Consider the following 21,056-nt stretch of genomic DNA (forward strand, 5'->3'; position numbering starts at 1 on the left):
TAAAGACAACTTCAAATAGGTCTTTGATTTTAAGGAAGTATCTCGAGCACTGAAGGAAAGAGAAAAATGGTAGTGTGTGTATTTCCGAGCAACATGGAATTAAAATGGCAATTTAAGACTCCTTTTTAATAAGTTTCTGAAGATGAAGCATTATTTTCTTAGCTATAGAGAAGTAAAAGAACCTAATATAAGAGTAACATTTAGAAAGTAGTATCAACAGAGACATTTCAAACTTATAAAAACAGCTAAACATACTTAAAGCAAAACCACTCACCTATGACCTGAATTTTCCTTTATTCCCATCCATCCTTTGAAGAGGCTTTGATGCAAATCCCAGTCAGCATCCCATGTGTCCTCCTGCATGGCTACACCAGGCTGTACTTTGGGTTCAGCTACAACAAGGACACATACTTTATGACAAACTCAGCCCTACAATCTACAACCACTCGTCAACTTCCCTTCAAATGACTTCCATAGTACCACGGGATAGAGATGGACTTTGAAAGCGGCAGCCTTTCATCAAAGAATATTTTGGGTGGAGTGAAGGGGATGACAGAGAATAGCAAGATAACTTACATTTGGATAGAAAAGGCAAGCCAACATAGCAATGATCCCCACACTGCAGTCCAGGATCAAAATAAATGTTTGCGATCTACAAAGAGGCACAGGAGAACCGTGAATCCTAAATCCAGAGAAGGTCACTGTAACACAATACTAACAGAAGGGAATCCTCAAATACAATGTTCTCAAACCTTTGACTTTTTTCCTGGCTCCAAGTCTTCCTTATTGCCCCGTAATCGTTTGTAGTAAAATCGCACATCTTCTGACAAAGATCGTATTTGTTGTATTTTTACCTTCTGTGAGAAGGAATTCATAATATTTAAGCTTTGATGAACTACTTTCCCCTGAAGAAAACAAACAAACAAACTCATTAGTATATGGTTGGATTTTCTTAAGAACACACAATTTAGAGGTGACAGACATATTTTTCAGGAACCAAACTCCAAAAGACACTTGGAATTTTTATCACTTGATAATCTCTAATTTTGTAATCAGAGCGCTCCCAAATATATCTATATTTATCTCTCTCTATGTGTGTGTGTGTGTGTGTGTGTATATATATATATATATATATATATATATATAAAATTATTTTTTAATTTGTCATTTTCATGACCTGTTATACAAAAATCAGTTGGACAAATCTCTATAATCTTGTGAAAATGAAATAAAATAAGAAAAATGTCCATATCTGATGTTAAAATAATGAGGCTGCCAACAAAGGTAATAAACAGAGATAGCTTTGAATAAAGGAAATGGTCATTGTCAGTTTGTTAAGCAAGATTTGTTTATACCAAGGCCAGGCTGCCCTCCAAGTATCCAAATTCACGATGAAATAATTTAATTCTAAAATCAAAAGCCAAACAAGACAAAAAAAAAAATCAGATTTATTTTACTTAGAAGTATTTTCTTTTTAAAAGAAAAAATATCATTTGTGCTAAACACAAATTAGACATCTTATAAAAATACAGGTTATCAAATATCTTAACACAGCAGACAGATTAAATAACCAGATAACCAATGACTGCTCTTATCAGCTGCATGCTTCTCCCTATGATAGGGTATCAGATTTTAAGTAAAAAATTAAATAATTTAAATAATCTTCAATAAGAAATATATTATAATCTTTCCTTTCATTTGAGTTTAGAATTCGATCTTATAATATGATTCCTAGTCATTGGAAGAAGTCTCAAAAATGATCATACCCACTGGGCAAATATCTGGTATAAGAAGACACAGAAATTAAGAGAGCACACAGAAAAAAGGAATTGAATGAGGGAGGGTGAGGTTAAAAGTAATACTCATCATTTGCACCCCAGGCAGAGGGAAACACAGCAGAAAGCCCATCTTTGACAGCCCGACAGCCCGACAGCCTGAGCCTGGCTTCTAATCAGCTGTGTCTTCCTGGCATGCACTGGTAATAATCATTTTGCTCAAGTCCATGTTTTGTCTCTCAGGAGTGTGTGTGTGTTGGAGGGTGGGTCAAAAGAGGTAACAGGTATAAAAGTTCATTTTATGATGGTATTCAAATATTAAGTATTAAATTATGAGTACTTGAAATGCTAATTTGGATGTATTGTTTTCATTAATTGGTGCTAGTATACTCCATTGGATAAGGATTTTACAGAACCTGTGACTGTTATGGAATGAATGTGACCCCCCCCCCACCAACCCATTCATGCGTTGAAATTTTAACCCTCACCGTGACAGTATCAGAGGTGAGGCTTTTGGTAGGTGATTAGGTCATAAGGGTGAAGTCCTAATGAATGGGATTAATGACCTTAAAAGGAGAGACAAAAGAGCTTGCCCTCCCTCCCTGATCTGCTGGCTATGTAAGGATACAGTGAGAAGACAGCCATTTGTAAAATCAGGACCAATGCCCTCACCATATACTGCATCTGCCCAGTGCTTTCATCTTGGGCTTTCCAAGCATTCAGAACTGTGAAAAGTAAATGCTTGTTGTTTAAGATACCCAATCTGTGGTAATTTGTTATAACAGCCTGACTAGGACAGTAATATCAAGTTAATCTGTGATTCCAAGTAAGTATCTGGTAATGTAAGCCATCTGAGGATATTTAAAAGTTTAATCCTACTTTGTTCAAAATCAACACCTTGTTTTTATACAGACGCTTTCTCATTTACTCCATCCCTGGGCCTTATGCTGTGTCACTACTGAATTATTCTGTTCTAGGATTTGTGCTGTATTTAAGGAGATCATTGATTGAAAAGGCAAAGGAACAAGGTCTTTTTGGATAAATAATGAAGTCAAGTGCAAAGTGGAATGATAAGAAGACAAAGATTTAATTAAGAATCAAATAGGTTGAAACTATGAACTCAAAAGTTATCTTTTTAAGGTGCTAAATTCCAAATTTAAGTTTTATTATATATAGCATTAAGATTTTTACAACATGCTGTTTTCTCATAACCCACCATGTTTCCTTCCACACGGCAAGGGACACTTCTACATTTGCCCCCATGTCTCCTGAACTTACCACATCGCCTTCCTGCAAAAGGCTGTGGCTATCTCTTGGTTTTCCATTTCTTTTTTCTTTATTCTTTAGGTTCAAACTCTAAGTCATATTTTTGACTCTATCTACTCTACCTAGCTACTTCAATTAGTAGGGCCTTGTCAGGATATTCAAGCAGTTTGAATCTGAAATGTCTCTTGCCTAAGCTCACTTCTCCATTATTTTGCTCTTTCATCCACCCATTACCTACTTACTAACTGCCTGCTTTGGGGATATAGGATCCCTTATCCCTTTCCTAGAGGATCTTAGAGTCTCATGGAGAAGACCAACACATAGAGCAATACTTTAAAGCACTTGTGACACCTGCTGCAAGGAGTAATTTAAAATCATTCCAAGATGTAATACTTAGTAATTATCTAGCAGAGTCAAGAAATCATCAGGGATATGATGACATGGAATTGAATCTCGGAAAATGTGTAGTTCTTTGTCGGTAGGCCATGAGGAAGGGCATTCAAGACAGACTAACAGCCAAGGCTTAGAAATATGAAAGGGCTTTACTGCCTCTGCCAATGCCCTAAGCTCAAAGCCCCTCCTGACATTTTTCAAATGGACAATGAACAGAGTTCCTGGGTTGACCTCAGACACTCTACTGTCACTTCCGTATGCACCCTTTATTTACTTTTGCCAGAGAAACAATGTTTAAAGCTCAGCTCTAATGATGTCATGCCTTTGCTTAAAAACTTTAGATTTTTCATGGACTTAAATGCATTTTTTTCATGCTATCACTCCAACATGTCATTTCATCTCCTCTTCCAATTTCCCTTGATTCTTGTCAAACTAGACAACTCACTACTACATAAAGCCATCTCAGACTTTACTGCCTCTGTGCCTTCAGGTTGATCCCAGGGATCTGAATGTAAGTTCTAACTACCCTTCCTATCTATCCTGCCAAAAGAAATTCTAAGCTAGCTCACATGGACAATTATGTGTGTAGTTCACTCACAGCACTTCATTTTTATAACTTTTAGGGCATTTTCTACATTCTGCTTTTACATTTATGAATCATGGGTCCATTTCCCAATCTAAATAGAAAACTTTTTGAGAAGGGACTATTTCTTATTCCTCTTTATACCTCCTATGGAACCTAGTTCAATGTTTTACCTTAAAATAAGTAACTAGTTCAATGTTTTACCTTAAAATAAGCAATTAATAAAGAATAACTCACTTTACTGTTGGATTCTAGGAACACAGAGGTAAAGGCAAAGAAAAAACATATATATATTTAAAAACCCCTATAAATTAAATCTCTTACTGGAAAGGAAGGTGGAAGAACCATATGTTTTGGGAAGCAAGTCAGCGAACCCACTGCAATTACAGCCTTCACAGGAATTGTTAGGATCTGTAAAGTGAAGAAGCAGACCATAAAGAAATGTGTTTAAGTATGAGATTGATCTTGATCATTATTGCATTATTCTTGAGGATATAAAAGAAGGTCATCTTGGGACTTATATTAGCAATAACCAACTCAAAAGCAATATTAAAATTACCCATGAAAACTGTTCAATTTGACCAATGTACTCCATAAAATGCTCTGAAATACATTTCCATGTAAATGTAAACTGAAAACATGGTAAATAAGATGAAACAATGGGGAAGAAATGAAGAATAGATTTTTCATAATACTGGTTATTTTGTGGATGATTACGTTAACAAGGAAAGTCAAACTCTACTCCTAAAACAATGTATGCAACACTTAGCATTTTCCAGAGTTATGTGATTCTAAATTTTTTGTATGCAGCAATTGACCTCAACTTAATTTAAAAAATGAGTTTAACAGTATAGATGCTGAATATCAACTTACACTCTGAAACTCATAAAAATACTTAAGATATTTTTTCCCAATTCTCACCTTTATCCATACTAATAAAAATTTATCTTAGCTATGAAATGTACTTATTTCTCTCAGAGTGATAAACAAGAATTTTTCACTTTTGGAGGTAATTAGTTGACACACTCCCAACAAATCTATTATAGTTATTACTATATATTATTTATATATATTATTATTAAATGACCAGTTCTGTTTATTCTGAGTTAGCTTTCTTTTATGTGGGGGTTGTATGGGTTGAAAACAAGAGACTAGCGGAAGCAACTTGTTGAATTTAGCAGTGTTCAGCTTCCTGAAGAACTTGTAAATATTAAATTAAAATACTTAAGTCTGGCAGAAATATATCCATTAAAAAATCTGACTGAATGCAACATGATAATAAACACCACAAAGAGTCTTTCAAAAGCTCAATGATTCTTACTCTGCCCTTGACTTAGAATGACTCATGTAAATACAGTATCATAAGAACTCAAATTAAGATATGATTTCTTGATTGTATCTTCCTTTTTGGGAATATTACACAGGAGTGTATTAATGATTGCAGAAGAATCAGTTATCTCATTTAGGAATTTCAGTCAGGATCTGTGCAATGCTATAACTATGTGTAAGCAGGTTTCCAAGAGAGCAATTAAAAATGTGCCAAAGCCATTTTTCTGAAGTTGTTTTTAGTTAAGAGGTTTGGATTATATCAGAAAAGTAGGAGCTAATGAACACCAAGATTTTGTAAACTAAAAGCTCAGTTTTTAAGGTACAAAACAGATAAACTGTAACTTTATTAGCAAACTTAGTCATTTCTATAAAAACAAACAAAAAAAGACTGAATTATCAGAAAAACCTCATTGACATGAATTCCCACAGTCTTTACCTCATAGTCTGTGGTGATCTGTATGGCTCCATCGTGAATCCCTTCCAGTTTTTTTGCAGTAAGTTTGACTCTGAATACTGCAAAGTAGCCTGAAGCTAATATTACCTGTGTGTGGTAGAAAGGATATCATTCATTAGCCTCGCTAGCTGCAGTTTCCTATTAAAATGGTAAAGAACACTATTTGTAACGGCCTGACCTCCAAATTCTAACATATACTGTATGACACTGAATTACCATACCATCTTGTACAAATATCTCAAAATAATGCCCATTCTTAGATCCCTATTTACTACACTTATTCCATGGGCCACTGAGACAACAGTTCCCTGAGGAACAGATTCCCGTCTGCCAAGGTGCAAAAGGGGTATGGTCCTCACACATCCTGCATGTACCTGCACCAACAGAGAGGGTGAGGGCTGGAGCAAAGGGAGTCAGATCGAAAAAAATCATCGCCAACCCTGATGTGATCAAGGGACTTGCCCCCTTCGTCTAGGGGGTTTTACGGGTTCAGGTCTTAAATTTAAGTTTTTCATCTGTATGAGTCAATTTTTGTGTGTGGTGTGTGACAGTGGTTGTCCCCTCTCCTCCTGTCAGCACTTTTCAATTGTGAAATTCCCAAAGAAAAATAATTCATTTTGTGAAGTTGCACCTTAATTATTAGTTATATTTTATCTAGAATTCATGGTTACCTTAAAATAGAAGATGGTAATACACCAAACATAGTCACTTTCTCCTTTTAAGAAGCATTTTCTGTGTTGGTTTTGTGCCATTCTAAGGCTTTCTACTCTACTGTGTAGACTGCACAAATCAGTACAAAGGTCTGAAGAACACTGAATTGTTGGCAATGTGTGTTTTGTAAGGAACAGGACGATAATTTAGTTCATAGCTTTGGGTTTTAGAAAAACAGTTGAAAGTTTAAAGTGTTATAAGCTTAAAGAAAAATCATTTTGTGGAGTTGCTATTTTGAAGTTGGCAACTCACTACAACTTCCTATTTTAAGAGTTCATAACAATGATCTCATCTTTCTGTCCCTTGTTTTTAAATTTACAGTTTTATATAAAAGCTAATTCTAAAACCCTAAATTATCAAACTGGCTTTATGTTTTTAAATGGACCTTTCAAGTTTAAATAGTATGTGTTAACATATGCTATTTATTGCTAGGAAATGATCCAGATTTCTAGAATTATTATATTTTTAATGTCTTCCCAGGAAACAGTAAAATGCAAACAGCTGGGAGTAGATATATATACACTTTTATTCTAACTTTACTGTTGAAGGAATACATTAATGGCTGGCTTAATTATTGCCCTTTTTCAGCATTCTACTTTTTCTTTTTTAAGATCTTATTTATTTATTTGATAGAGACACAACGAGAGAGGGAACACAAGCAGGGGGAGTGGGAGAGGGAGAAGCAGGCTTCCCGCTGAGCAGGGAGCCAGATGCGGGGCTTGATCCCAGGGCCCTGGGATCATGACCTGAGCTGAAGGCAGTCGCTTAATACTGAGCCACCCAGGTGCCCCTCAGCATTCTACTTTTATTAAAAATAAAACCTCAGCTGGAGTGACAAATATTACTTCCCTTGGACATATATATACTTGTTTTAAAAGGAGGCTTTATTTTTGAATCAAATTTAAAATGTTATAAATTATTAAAATATAAACAGACATAAATTACCTCTGTTCACAAATATCTGATTATGTAGCTTGAATGCTACATAGTTGCAATTAGAGTATTTAGTACTGTCTTCCACTTTCTCATAAATCATCTTCCAAAACTGCATCAAAAACTAATGATGTACTTTATGGTGACTAATAGGACACAATAAAAAAAAATCATCTTCCAAGTTTCTACACACAATTATATTTATAGTTTTTTTATTTGCTTCATACGCAATCATAGAATCATGATTTACTTTATGTATTTGACTGTTTCCAGGTACTTGAAATTATTAATAACACTATTACAAACATCTTCTTTTTCACAGATTTTAGCTTTTTAAAAAAATTTTAATACTTTTCATTTATTCTAATGTATCCAAGTTATTATCATTTCAACATGTAATCAATATTAAAACATTATCAGTAGTTTAATATTATTATTAACAGCTTACAATCCCAAACTAAGTCTTCGGATCTGGTGTGTATTTGACGTAAGACATCTTAACTGAGACTAGCCACATTTCAAAGGCTCTGTAGCCATATGTTAATTAGTTCCAACTGTCTGGGCAGCACAGTTTTATACCAGTGAGCTTTTAGCGCTTTAAATTACTTCCATGGGAAGAATTCCAGGAGTGGTACATAGTGCGAAAATGCCCTCCAAAATAGTTATTTTGGAGGGTCCTTCTGGCACAAACTATTTAAATAAATTTTTATAGCTGATGGCATCCCATGGAAGCATATTTGCCAACCATCTTTGTGCATAAGGACATTCTCTCTTTCTTTCAGAAGACTGTCACAAGGAGTTCTATCCTTAACTTACAGATGAGGTATGTTACGCTCCTTCTCACATAAGGTAACTCTCCTAGTTCTGTTGTGAATCGGTATAAACTCCAAGTTCCACTTTCAGTAGTGGTATGGCCTTTGACTGATATATCTGTTTTCTCTTGTTTCATGCTCTTTTATGACCAATTGTACCTATTTCTAAGACAGAGTTGAAGTACATGGGCAGATCTACAAAGGGATCAAACAAGGTTTGTCTCACTTATGGAAAACGGTCCAGAAATATTCTGTATAACTAAAAACACTTTCTACCAATGCACAGGGCTATCTCTTTGGCCAAGTAAATTCAATGAACACAGGATTAGTGTAGTACCAATTGGAATTTCTCTTGTAATGACACTTGTGTTACAATAAGATCACTTAAATTTTCTTTGTTAACGGAACTTTTTATGACAAGCTAGAACTTAACTCCTTTGGGTTTCAAGTGCCCTCATCATAAAAGAAGGGAGCTGAAGTAGATTATCTACAAGAACCTTTTAATATCAAATAACTGATGCTATTAAGAGTCTCATAAAAACATTAGTTCAAGTATGTGTCGTAGGAATAGTCTTTTATTTGGGGTTTAAACATATAACTAAGTTTAAGGAAATAATAAGAAAGTTTGCTTACTGATGACTGGTCTGATAAAGATGACTTTTCTAATTCCGGAAGGCTTGCAATTATCGTAGTTCTATTGCCTCTTTCAGTAGCTACCAGTTCTATTGATAAACCGTCTCCTATGATGTGCCAACTTTTTATAGCCAACTTAAAAAAAGAGAAAGATATGAAAAGGATTACTATAGCTCTAGCATAAAATCCCTAAATGTGACTTAGAATAAAAACAATTTTTTTTTACCTCAATTGGATTGCTGTTTATAATTGCAAATAAAATATTACTTGCTTCTGTAGCACTCAATATGCCAAAATCTATGAAACGTTCCTCTATTTTCGGGGGTAATACAAAGTACTGGAAAGATATTAAAGAAAACAGATTAAACATTAAATCACACTTATATAAAAAAAAGCATGTTATCAAGAGAAAGTAGCTATATGGACATACTAAGGTTTCTATATTTTATGGCAAGATATACATAGATACAAATATATAAAATATAATTAAGAATTCTGTACAATGAAGTATTTTTAGTAATTAGAAATGAAGACATTCATAGTCTCTACAGAATAACTATTTCTCCTCTAAAGACCCATAAAAGAAGCAGGAAGCTAAAGTACTAGGCACAGGTAAGTAGAGCCCCAGAGCTTAGGCAAAAAGTCCTTGGTCTTAGTGAACAATGTATTCATGATAGCAGCCAAAAATGTGTAATCACTCAAGCAAAACAAATGAAGAAAGAGAAGTCCCCTCAGCTCTGAAATTCTTGCTGATGTTGACTTTTTGGAGAACTACATCTCTATATGTTCTAATTTTCATTTTATCTTTCTTATCTTTCTTACCAGTTTTATTTCTTACCTAAAGTTCTTTCATTGATTATCCTAAGGATAGCTTAGTTTGGACCCCCACCCTGGCTTCTTTTCTGTATTAGAATGACTTTTATTATTATTATTATTTTTTAAAGATTTTATTTATTTATTTGACAGAGAGAGATCACAAGTAGATGGAGAGGCAGGTGGGGGGGGAGCAGGCTCCCTGCTGAGCAGAGAGCCCGATGTGGGACTCGATCCCAGGACCCTGAGACCATGACCTGAGCCGAAGGCAGCAGCTTTAACCCACTGAGCCACCCAGGTGCCCTAGAATGACTTTTATTCTTTTCTGCTATTCCAACTGTGTGTCTTTACCACCTTACTCTCTTATTTGGTTCTTTTCTTCATGCTGTATTTCCTGATTTTTTTTTTTTAAGATTTATTTATTTATTTGACAGAAATTACAAGTCAGCAGAGAGACAGGCAGAGAGAGAGAGGAAGAAGTAGGCTTCCCGCTGAGCAGAGAGCCCAATGCAGGGCTCGATCCCAGGACCCTGGGATCATGACCCGAGCGGAAGGCAGAGGCTTTAACTCACTGAGCCACCAGGCGCCCCTATAGTTCCTGATTTTGGTCACCACCTCCTTAAATAGTTTCCTTTTTGCCCTCCTTGTATTATTATTATTATTATTTTTTTGCTTATTATCTTCTTCCCCTTAGTTTGTTTTCAGTTTCCCCGTGACTATAACTATTTAAAAGCAAAGCCAAGAGAAGCACAATGTGGAAAAGATCTAAATGCCAGCTGTCACAAAAGGATAGATGGCTACTGGGAAGGATGAAAACAAGTCTCCTTGAAAGTACTAAGAGGAGAGATTAGAGCAACTTGTAGAGCTCAGAAAACGGCAAAGTTTAAGCATGTACAAAATGATCGCCTAATAATACCTGAAAACACAAAAGATGGCTGGGAGCTTAAATGTTAAAGGTAGATGACATACTTACATCTAAAAAGCCTGTATATACCCGCACAGGTAAATGAAATTTAGAAGCATTGGTAATAAGTAAAATATTATTATCTATGTGCATGGACAATGTGGAGGGCATAAAAAACAGAGTAAAAATGTATCCTGATTCGTTCGGGAGAATTAAGACTGGTTTGCTGAAGTTGTGAACCTAGGAAATGAGGGGAGAGAAAAAAACAATGGGTCAGCATTATCTAGTTGGTAGATGAATAAAATGAAGAATGGGGGGGGGGTCCCAGACATACTTTAAACATTGTTTTGGCTTCTTCTGGTAGCAACACATCATGAATGAGGATAGCAAAGCTGAAAGTGTTAGTCAGGTAAATTGGCCTTTCCACGGGGTCAGCAGGACTGTCTCGAATGTGAAATAATGTGGCAGCATGATCAAATCCCAAATAACTATTTGAAAAAACATAAACAAAATAAATCATTTTTATCTCTATCCGTTAATTTAAAATCCAAGTTCTGTTGTATTAATTTTACATTTAGCATTAAAGACTGTTATGGGAGAATCAGAACTATGAATATTTTAGAGCTTGAGCATACAATTTAAAACAAACATTAGACTGCAAAATACTGACATGTAATATAAAGAATTATTCTCTATTGAATTATATGCAATTGAACAATTAAAATCAAGAATGTATTAACAGAAAGTTTTAAGCTACTTAAAAAAGATCATGTTTATCATTTTTTTGTGGTTTCATATGTAATTTTATTAAAGCTTTTTTTTTTCATGTTTATCATTTAACTGTGACCAGCTTTGTTAAAATGAGTTCCTACCAAGTTGCATATTAAACTATTATTGTTTTAAGTATAATGAAAAATGAACTACATTATATTATTGCCCATTTATAAAAAGTTGTAATTCTAGAACACTGTTTATGAGTTTATAAATGAATATAAATGATTTTGTTTCAAGTGACAATATGCTTTAATAACAAAACACAACCACTTTTATGTTACAAAAGGAGTTACAGAAAGGAAATAGCTCCAATGATTTAAATGTTATTTAAAAATCATAGATTCCTTTTTCTATGTTATTACTAAATCACTAAGACTTCATTTAAGCCCAAATCTTATCATCCCATTTACCTTTTTCTTCTAAAAAAGTAAAAACTATGAAGTGTAAGATGTTTTTTTAATAGTAATTCCAGGGGGTTCATGTGAATTTGGTTACTACTTTTGCTAAGGTCAATTAGTAGAAAAACAATTTACCAATTAGCGAAAGTTGTAAAGCTTATTTTAAAGAGAAACTCACCCATCCAAAACTTCTGCCTGATAAGGTATTTCGAGTTTAGAGTAACTCTTTTCCTTTGCTTTAACAGTTATTTTCCCAGAAAACTGAGATGGTTTTTTTGCCTTTGATGCTAAAAGGAAACATAAAAAATAATCTCTGTCACCTTTTGCTACGAGAGTTTCTACAGAAGTTGAGAGTGACTACCGACTAACAAAATCTTTAAAAAACAAAGTTGAGCTTTCAGATTGGCAAACAGGAGACTTTGACAACATTTTACATCAAATACCACATTTTTCATCCAAAAAAGGGAGAAATATTTTAATTTTCCTGTAATGGGATTAAACAGACAAGGATTTAGCAAGTGAACATAACTGAGGAAGAAAAAAACAGTTATTTGAGCTGCTTCCATGGAGCCTGAAGCTACGGCTTTCCTTATACCAGCGCTTTTCACACTGGGCACTACTAACATTTTGGGCCAGGTTAGTTCCTTCTGGGGTGCAGGGGCTGCCTGTGCTGGGCACTGGACGATGCTCAGCTGCATCCCAGGCCTCTACCTGCTAGACAGCAGTAGCAGCCCCCCAGATGAGACAACCAACAATGTCTGTGGACACTGCCGAATGTCCCCTGGCCTGGGAAGCAAAACCAGCTCCCACTGAGAACCACTGGTTTACAGCTGTATCAAGGACTAACATTCCTTGTATGCCAGAGCTGTGTTATAAATAACAGTAAAATAGCATGAAATAAATATCAGTAAAGTGTCATGGAACAAGAAGTGTCAGGAGCTGCGAGCTCTGACTTTCTGTATTAGCCAAGCCTAACTCAAAAGAGTGTTAAAGCCATCATACTGTCCTCAGAGATGAAGTAAAATCTTTAAATTTTGTAGCATTATGAATAATTCCATCTGGAATTATAGAAATAGATTCAGTTGGATCCATTCTGGGTACCCACTGGATGTTCTTTTCAAAGCAAATAAAGAAGCTGTTTATCTTTATCCCACTTAAGGTAGTTTAGGAACACTTCTAGTTAGGAGAACTTTATGTGAGTTTTGCAAATGTGTGTTACCCAACGTTAGCACAAAGAAAGAAAAATAAAAAAGATGGTATGATATCTAGTATATGGCTATGTCAGACAGTGATTTCAGATTTTTACAACTTGCATTAATCCTCATTTCTTTCTGTTTGCTGTGTAGCCCTGGGCTCATTATCTTAGGAGGCTGTACAATATTCCCACCATGCACTGGGGTGATAGAAGGGGAGGTGGGAGGTGAAAGGTGGAAGGATTTTCCCATGATGATAAAAACCACGTTTAAGAAATGTAGCACTGGTTTAAAAGATGCTTTTCCTTTTATTAATATTACATAATTTAAGAAATAATTTTTTTAGACCCTGTGATCTCAGAAGAACTAAAGGTACTGACATTCATTTATCTCAAGAAGGGGAACATTTACTGGGTTGTCGATTCAGGAGCTGGAGAAGAAGAGCTTAGGAGAACTATACAGCACACCTGCTCTTGGTGCACACTCCCCCACTGCCTGAATTTATCAGAAGGATGGATCCTGAAAGTTCTCAGGTTCAGGATACTACCAGCTGCTCTTCTTGTTGAAAGAAGAGAAAGCACTCACTGATGCTGATACTGGTAGACATGACTGTGGTACTCCAGCAACACAGAAGACAATTTATCACAGATTTGGAAGTAACTGGGGCATCAAAACCTTCTACATTACTATTTCCTGATAGCTGGGTTATGAAAGTATGCCACATATTTAATCTTGTTTCTTCAAGAGTTTTCTCTGAGCTCGTAAGTTGAACAGTAAAGCTTGGCATCCAGCCTGTGCACTGCTCCAGAACCTCCCCAGAGCTCTTCATGTACAAGGAGTAAGCACAGATGCTCTTATAAACACTGTGCAGAGTCTTCCACACTCGGTAGGGCAGAGTGATCAAATGCTCTTTTCTTTTTTTTTTTCTAAGATTTTATTTATTTATTTGACAGACAGAGATCACAAGTAGGCAGAGAGGCAGGCAGAGAGGGAGGAAGCAGGCTCCCTGCTGAGCAGAAAGCCCGATGCAGGGCTCGATCCCAGGACTCTGGGATCAGGATCTGAGCAAAAGGCAGAGGCTTTAACCCACTGAGCCACCCAGGCGCCCCACAAATGCTCTTTTCTGATGAGGAGTTAAGCTGTGAAATGTGGGCTATGAATGGAGGTGGCTTCATCATAAAGCTGAAGTGTAATCTTCAGGGCTCCTCATTTGCAAGGGCCCTTATGAGAAGAGTCCCATTTGAGTGTCAGTTCTCATTAAGTACAGCTAAGCAGCCACTAAATCACTATTTAAAAATTTCTGTGACAGCAAACTCAATAAATGTTCTAGTAAAGTGGGCAAAGCTTAATAAGAACATGCTATTAAAATATGGTAAAGTCTGGGTCAACATTTCAACTGTCAAAATATATAATATACATGTCTGAAATAATAGTTCTCTAATTTGACAATGCTATCATGAAGGCTATTATTTTAGTGCCCAGTTCTAAAATAATAGAACTGTCTGCCTTGTTTAAAAAGCCAATATGTGAAACTGTTACAGAGAATACTTTATTTCTAGTCTCAAATTCAAACACACTTATGAAATCCAAATACATTACCACTCAATTACAAAAAAATAATGACTTCATCATTAAGGCAAACCTTACTAAGTATATATGTGAAAACCCAGATTACAAAAATTTAATTGTAATCCTAATGTATTTGCTAATACTAATTGCAGTTTATGAACTTGCATTTTCTTTCATGAAGCAATCAAATAAGAGTTTGTTATGGTTTATAAGATAAACCAACCTAAGCAGTAATATAAAATCTGACTGTAAATGGTCAGTGTTTCTACACTAAGATATCAATATATATGCTTCTGGTTTATCAAAATAAGATACTTCAGTAGAGAGAGAAAGCTGAATACTTACCATCAAAACTAATACTTGCAACCTTGGTATATTTACTTTCTGAAGCTTTCAATGTAATTGGTTTAAAGTGTACCGTTATAGCGTCATTTTGTGGTGTAGGTCGAACACTCTGTAAACAGAAAAATATATACAGCCTTATTTTAGTCTAATGGCTCAGTAACTTTATACTGGAGAGTGTACTGAAAAGTGAGGCAGAATCAAAATTGGAAAAGTTTTACTTTATGTGCTCCCTTTCAATAGAACAGGCCAAACTGACACAAGTTCACATTAATGTCATAAAGTGTCTTCATGAGCACTGGGTGTTGTACATAAACAATGAATCTTGGAACACTACATCAAAACCCAATGATGTATTTTATGGTGACTAACATAACACAATTAAAAGAATCTTCATGAAATAAAATGATGGCTAGAGGAAAAGTGTATGATAGGTGAATGTATAAATCTAGAGACAAACTAGTACACTAGGTATGAATACATAAAACAGAAAAGAAAAGTATTTATTTTCTAAACAAGTGCCCAGTTCATATTAAGAGAGAAGGAGACGTGAAGATTTATGATAGGGTCTTTCTTGAAGAACTCCACAATAACAAATATAATATCCTGACTATATGAAGAATGAACATGAATTTGGGAGCCGGTAGCCCTTTGCCAGTAGTTTTGCAGATCCCACTTTTGCTGGTACTTTCTCTATGTCTCTAGGGCATGGCTGTGCAAGTGAGGCATGCTGCTGTTACTATACAGGGCTGTGCTCCCAGCTGTGGGCCTGAGCAATGGGGAGGACTGAAGGGCTGTGTAGCTTGGAGAGGTCAGAACAGTTTTAATTTAAAAAAATCAGATCTTACTATTCACCAACTAAGCCTATAATAACAAACAGTACAAGTTTATAGTTTTGGAGCAAGCTAGAAAAATAAATGCATTTTAAGGTGCAGTTACCTTTTTTTTTTTTTAAGATTACATTTGTTTATTTGAGAGAGAGAGAGAGAACACAAGCAGGTGAATGGGCAGAGGGAGAAGTGGACTCCTGGCTGAGCAGGGTGCCTGAAGTGAGGCTCAATCCCAGGAGCCCAGGGGATCATGATCTGAGCTAAGGAAGACACTTAACTGAATGGGCCACCCAGACGCCCCGTTAGGGGTTTTTTATCTTTACCGACACAAAGCATTTTTCATTGGAAAGAACAAAGATCCCAACCTGCTTCCCTGTTTTACAGATGAAGAGAATCTTATAGTACAGAGAGATGTTTCAATACTTAGGCATCAAGAAGTGGGGCTGGAAACCGGGTATCCTGACTTGATCCAGGGTCTGGGCCCTTTACTTGGCATCCTACTGCCTAAACATGTGTCAATGAAGTCATGGTACTATATACAAATCTTGATCAATAATATTCCTTTAGAATTCAATTTGAATCTTACTTGGGTCTCGAAACCTTTCTAGGGTTTTTGCTGAATTTTCAGGGGCTTCCTGAACTTGTTGTCAAAGCCTGATGTGACACTCACCAAGTGTACCTGCTAACACGGGCACAGACAGATCTCTGCAGGTCGCGGAGTTCTTCCCCTGGCTCCCTACCCACCCTTCCAGTTGATCTGTAAAAGTGGAAATCTGACTAAACCGAATGAAGGGCAGTTGCAGAAAGGCACAAGAAGCACGTGAGAGGAGTATGAAGAAAAGCTCTTTTTGCATTGTGTCCATGATCCGAGGGAACAAAGCTGGTTATACACATAATGATTAAATGGTAGGGCATCTCCCTTCTCACCGCTGTTTGTCTTTATTGGACCTGATGGTGGTTCTGCAGTTCTCCGAGCTGGAAATCTTAGTAGCCTGAGCTCTTGGCTCCAGGCTCTCTCAGTAGTTTATCTTTCTTCTGAATTTCTCATTTGTTTTTGAATCTCTAATTGGAGCTGCAAGTGGATTTGTTCATATTGATAATATTTATTATCAATAAGCTTGCTGTTAGTAGCAATCATTTTAAATATCAATCCCTTCCTTCCTTGAAGGCTGTGTGTCCATGTGTGTGTTATTTTTAAGGAATAAAACAATGCAGTTTGACCTGTGAGATAAACTACAAAATGGAAAGGTCTCAAATACTATACTACTACACTAGTACTTCTTCCAAAAGAATGGAAAGCAGTACAGAAGTATATGTGACAGTCCCATAGTGATGGGTTTATGCACAAAGAAGAAATTAACTATTTAAGTAGAAGTGTCAGTTTGAGTAAGCTGCCCATCTACTCTAGGCCTTATTTTTCCTGCTTGTAAAAACACCAGGATTGGATTATGTATTTTTTCAGATTCCATCTATCTACAAAGTTTTGTGATTCTATTCATTTTGTTCTTTTTTCAAATGAGCCACTTTTCTCCTGAGGTCGAGATTTGTTAGAAAGATGATCAGATAAAGCTCTGTAGTTTGCAGAGGACTGCTACATACTCTACTGAATGTGACAGAGCAGCAACGAAATCTTGACCATTTTCAAACATGCCTAAGGTGGCAGTTCAGTAGGAACAACCACAACATTTTTTGAGTGTTATCAGCCTGCACAAACCAGAAATAGCTAAGCAATGATATTTATTAAAATACAGTCACTCTAAGTTGTTGGTGGGAATGCAAACTGGTGCAGCCACTCTGGGAAACAGTATGGAGGTTCCTCAAAAAGTTAAAAGCAGAGCTGCCCTATGACCCAGCAATTGCACTATTTACCCCAAATACTAGCTATTTACCCCAAAGGATACAAACATAGTGATTCGAAGGGGCATCTGAACCCCAGTGTTTATAGTAGCAATGTTCACAATAGCCAAAATATGGAAAGAGCCCAGATGTCCACTGACAGATGAATGTATAGAGGTTGCATGTATATACAATGGAATATTACTCAGCCATTAAAAATAAATGAAATCTTGCCATTTGCAATGATGTGGATGGAACCAGAGGGTACCATGCTAAGCAAAGTAAGTCAGTGAGAGAAAGACAAATACCATATGCTTTCACTCGTATGTGCAATTTAAGAAAAAAACCAGATGAGCATAGGGGAAGGAAAGGAAAATAAAATAAGATGAAAACAGAAAGGGAGGCAAACCATAAGAGGCTCTAAACTATAAGAAACAAACTGAGGGCTGCTGGAGCAGAGGTGGGTCAGGGAATAGGGTAACTGGGTGATGGGCATTAAGGAGGGCACTTGATGTAATGAGCACTGGGTGTTATATGCAACTGGTGAATCACTAAATTCTACCCCTGAAACTAATGACAATATATGTTAATTAAATTAAATTTAAATTAAAAATATATAGTCACTGTAAGAAGTAAGATCTTAGAATACTTGATGAAAAGTATTTTTCTCACATGAAACATATTACTTTAAGATTCTCCTTACCAGAGGAAAATTTTTATATTCAGTATTATTACATATATAATATATATGTATATATATTATAGCAATAGTATTTAATTGATTTGTGTTTTATATGAATGATCTGTTCACTTATTATCATTAAAAATAAAAAACAAACACCCAACCCTAAACCAGTTAAAATTCATCTTCCAAGGAAACAAAAACATGGTCAAACAAACGAAACACTTAAATAGTTGGCCATTCTGGTGGCTTTAAAGGAAAAATAATACATAATCATTAACTTGTATTAAGCATATTTACACTAACAATCTGTTTTAGTATCAGTCACTAACTGCTGCTTACTAAAGATCATTGAGAAGTGGAAAAAATATGGCAAGATTTCCAGGAAAGGCAGCTTGCACATGTTCTAAATATAGTTCTAGCCTTTTCTCATGATATTCATACCCAATTAAAGCTCACTAACTCTCAAGTAAGATTCAAAGGTCCAGGACACTCTAAAACTACTCACAAAAACATTTGAGCAAGTAAGGAAAAAACCTTCCAGAATGTAACAATTGTATTTTTAACAGTAGCTACACAAATTCACTAAAGCTCACATCAAGTTGACAGCGGTAAACTGACAAATACATCCGTGTTTCTTATTCATTATCAGTAAGGAAACTTTATGCAAATGTTCCTCTTAAGATGTCTCATGCAAATTTATTCCATCATTTATTCCACACTAATGTTTTTTAAGTGTTGAGGAAAATCATATTCTCGGAGTTGCATTATACACCATCAATGTCTGGTAGGTATCTTGTCCAATTGCAGGTAAGAAACTTTTATTTTGAGACACTTGCTTTAGGGGTCCCATATCTAGAAAGATGAAGAGACTCTGAATTCCCTGAAGGGGAATTAAAAAACCCTCCAGCTTCTGATTAAGATGTTACATATTTGTGAAATGGACAGAGGCAGGGACACTTAAAAAAAAAATGTGTCAGTCTCTATGTCTGGCATGCTATGCAGAAAGGGGAAAAAAACCTTAGGAAGCTCTCTTAAAACTCAGTTTCCATGGTAGATGGGCCTGTCCCCTGGCCGATAAGGTAAGCAGTCTAAGCTAACACCATCTCAAGTGGACCAGTGCAATAGACTCCTAACTCTATGTAGTGCATTCTCCACAAAGTAGCTACTACGATCTTTACAACACAGATGATGACCCTCACAAATCAGATGATGTCACTCCCTTGCTTAAAATTCTGTAATTTGCTGTTGCACTTATAATAAAATCTAAACACTTCTCAAAGCCCAAAAGCCATGGCCCTCACCTTATACATTCAACCCTTCCTTGTTTCCCATGACATCCAAAGCTGTTCCCGCCTCAGGCTTTTGCACTTGCTTTTCCCTTTGATGGGAACTTTCATCTGCCAGCTTCTCTTATGGGTGCCAACTGCTTACTCTTCAGTTACTACCTCAAATGTCAGCTCCTCAGAGACAACCCTATCTAAACCATCTCCCTCCCCCAACTTACATGCCACTCTGTTTCTTTTTTTGTTAGAACTTGGTTCAATTTACAATTATGTTGTATACTGGTCATCAGCCTCCCAGCTAAAAAGTGAGCTCAAAAGGGGTGGAAACCTTGGTTGTTTGATTTACTGCTGTGTTCTCAGTACTTAGCACAAAAGCTGGCATATAGCTGACGCTCATTAAATATTTACTGGGTGAATAAAGGAAGAATGAATGAGGAAATATGACAAGACTACCAAAACACTGGCAGAATTTAGGCTCTGGATATTAGAAAAAATACATACACGGGTAGCTACAGATGCAGATATACAGACAGGTATTATAGATCAAAAGGATTTTAGTAGAAATACTACATATGAAATTAAAATGATATATTTGCAAAGATTTGATTGGTATCATTATATACTAATATACTTTTAAGTAACTTTTGAGTTTTTATGGTTGAAGAAGTCTTTAAAAAAAGTTCTGATTCATCTACCTTCTTTGGAAAATCAGAACCTGTGTATGTTATAGGACTGTTGTATTAAATAAGGTAATCCACGTATTAAATAAGATAATCCATGTAAAGAACCTAACATAGTGCCTGACCCATAGTAAGAACAAAAATGTTGACTTATAATGTATCCTAAAACTCTAAGAAAAAGGAGGAACATGAGCCTCTTTCCTTCTCTTTTATAACTGAATTTCCTTCTCTTTCCTAACTATGGTATTTTTTCATTCATATTCTTATGATTGGTAATTTCATTTTAAAGAAAACGTTTATTGGAAAAGGCATTTAAAAAACAAGATTTTATTTATTTGTTAGAGAGAGCACAAGCAGGGGAGAAGCAGGCAGTGGGAGAAGCAGACTCCCCCCTGAGCATGGAGTCTGATGCGAGGCTCTATCCCAGGACCCAAGGATCATGACCTGAGCTGAAGGCAGACACCTGGGTGACTGAGCCATCCAGGTGTCCCAAAAGACATTTGTTTCGGTCCGTTCATTGTATGTAAAAAGTTGGACAAAATTGCTTGGGCTAAGTAAAGTCATTTTCCCATCAAATCTCTAAACCCTCACATTTGGAGAAGTGATTGCAGGCGTCAAGTGTGTCCAACAAGAAAGCTCTCACAACGACCCTGCCCTGTGCAATGGTGTCCCACAGACAGAAGAAACCAACCATGGACAAACAGCACGGAGAACACACAAAAATAAAAATTATCAGACATCTCAAATTGAGGCAACAGCTGGGTGATCCATCAGTGACAGTCAAGGTCTGCCCTACAGGCGAAGAGCTGCCGTCTGCAGCAAAAAAGGGATCTTCCAGTGTGCTGCCAGAAAGCTGTGCT

At 36.1% G+C, this 21,056-nt stretch overlaps 1 protein-coding gene across 1 annotated transcript in view; it reads right to left on the reverse strand.

The window, feature by feature from the left end:
* Window positions 1–21,056, reverse strand: part of TMEM131 (transmembrane protein 131) — a 210,067-nt gene that overhangs the window by 43,784 nt on the left and 145,227 nt on the right. The window contains exons 12-22 of the mRNA XM_045077772.1: window positions 14,886–14,994; window positions 11,957–12,065; window positions 10,941–11,094; window positions 10,676–10,846; window positions 9,116–9,226; window positions 8,890–9,024; window positions 5,783–5,887; window positions 4,342–4,428; window positions 753–905; window positions 577–652; window positions 275–392 (exon numbers count right to left, since the gene is read on the reverse strand). Coding sequence (XP_044933707.1) covers window positions 275–392; window positions 577–652; window positions 753–905; window positions 4,342–4,428; window positions 5,783–5,887; window positions 8,890–9,024; window positions 9,116–9,226; window positions 10,676–10,846; window positions 10,941–11,094; window positions 11,957–12,065; window positions 14,886–14,994 — 1,328 coding nt within the window. The remainder of the gene's footprint in view (window positions 1–274; window positions 393–576; window positions 653–752; window positions 906–4,341; window positions 4,429–5,782; window positions 5,888–8,889; window positions 9,025–9,115; window positions 9,227–10,675; window positions 10,847–10,940; window positions 11,095–11,956; window positions 12,066–14,885; window positions 14,995–21,056) is intronic.

Source organism: Mustela putorius, unplaced genomic scaffold, assembly GCF_011764305.1.
Source record: "Mustela putorius furo isolate JIRA1106 unplaced genomic scaffold, ASM1176430v1.1 tig00000224_pilon_pilon_pilon, whole genome shotgun sequence".
NCBI lineage: Eukaryota > Metazoa > Chordata > Mammalia > Carnivora > Mustelidae > Mustela > Mustela putorius.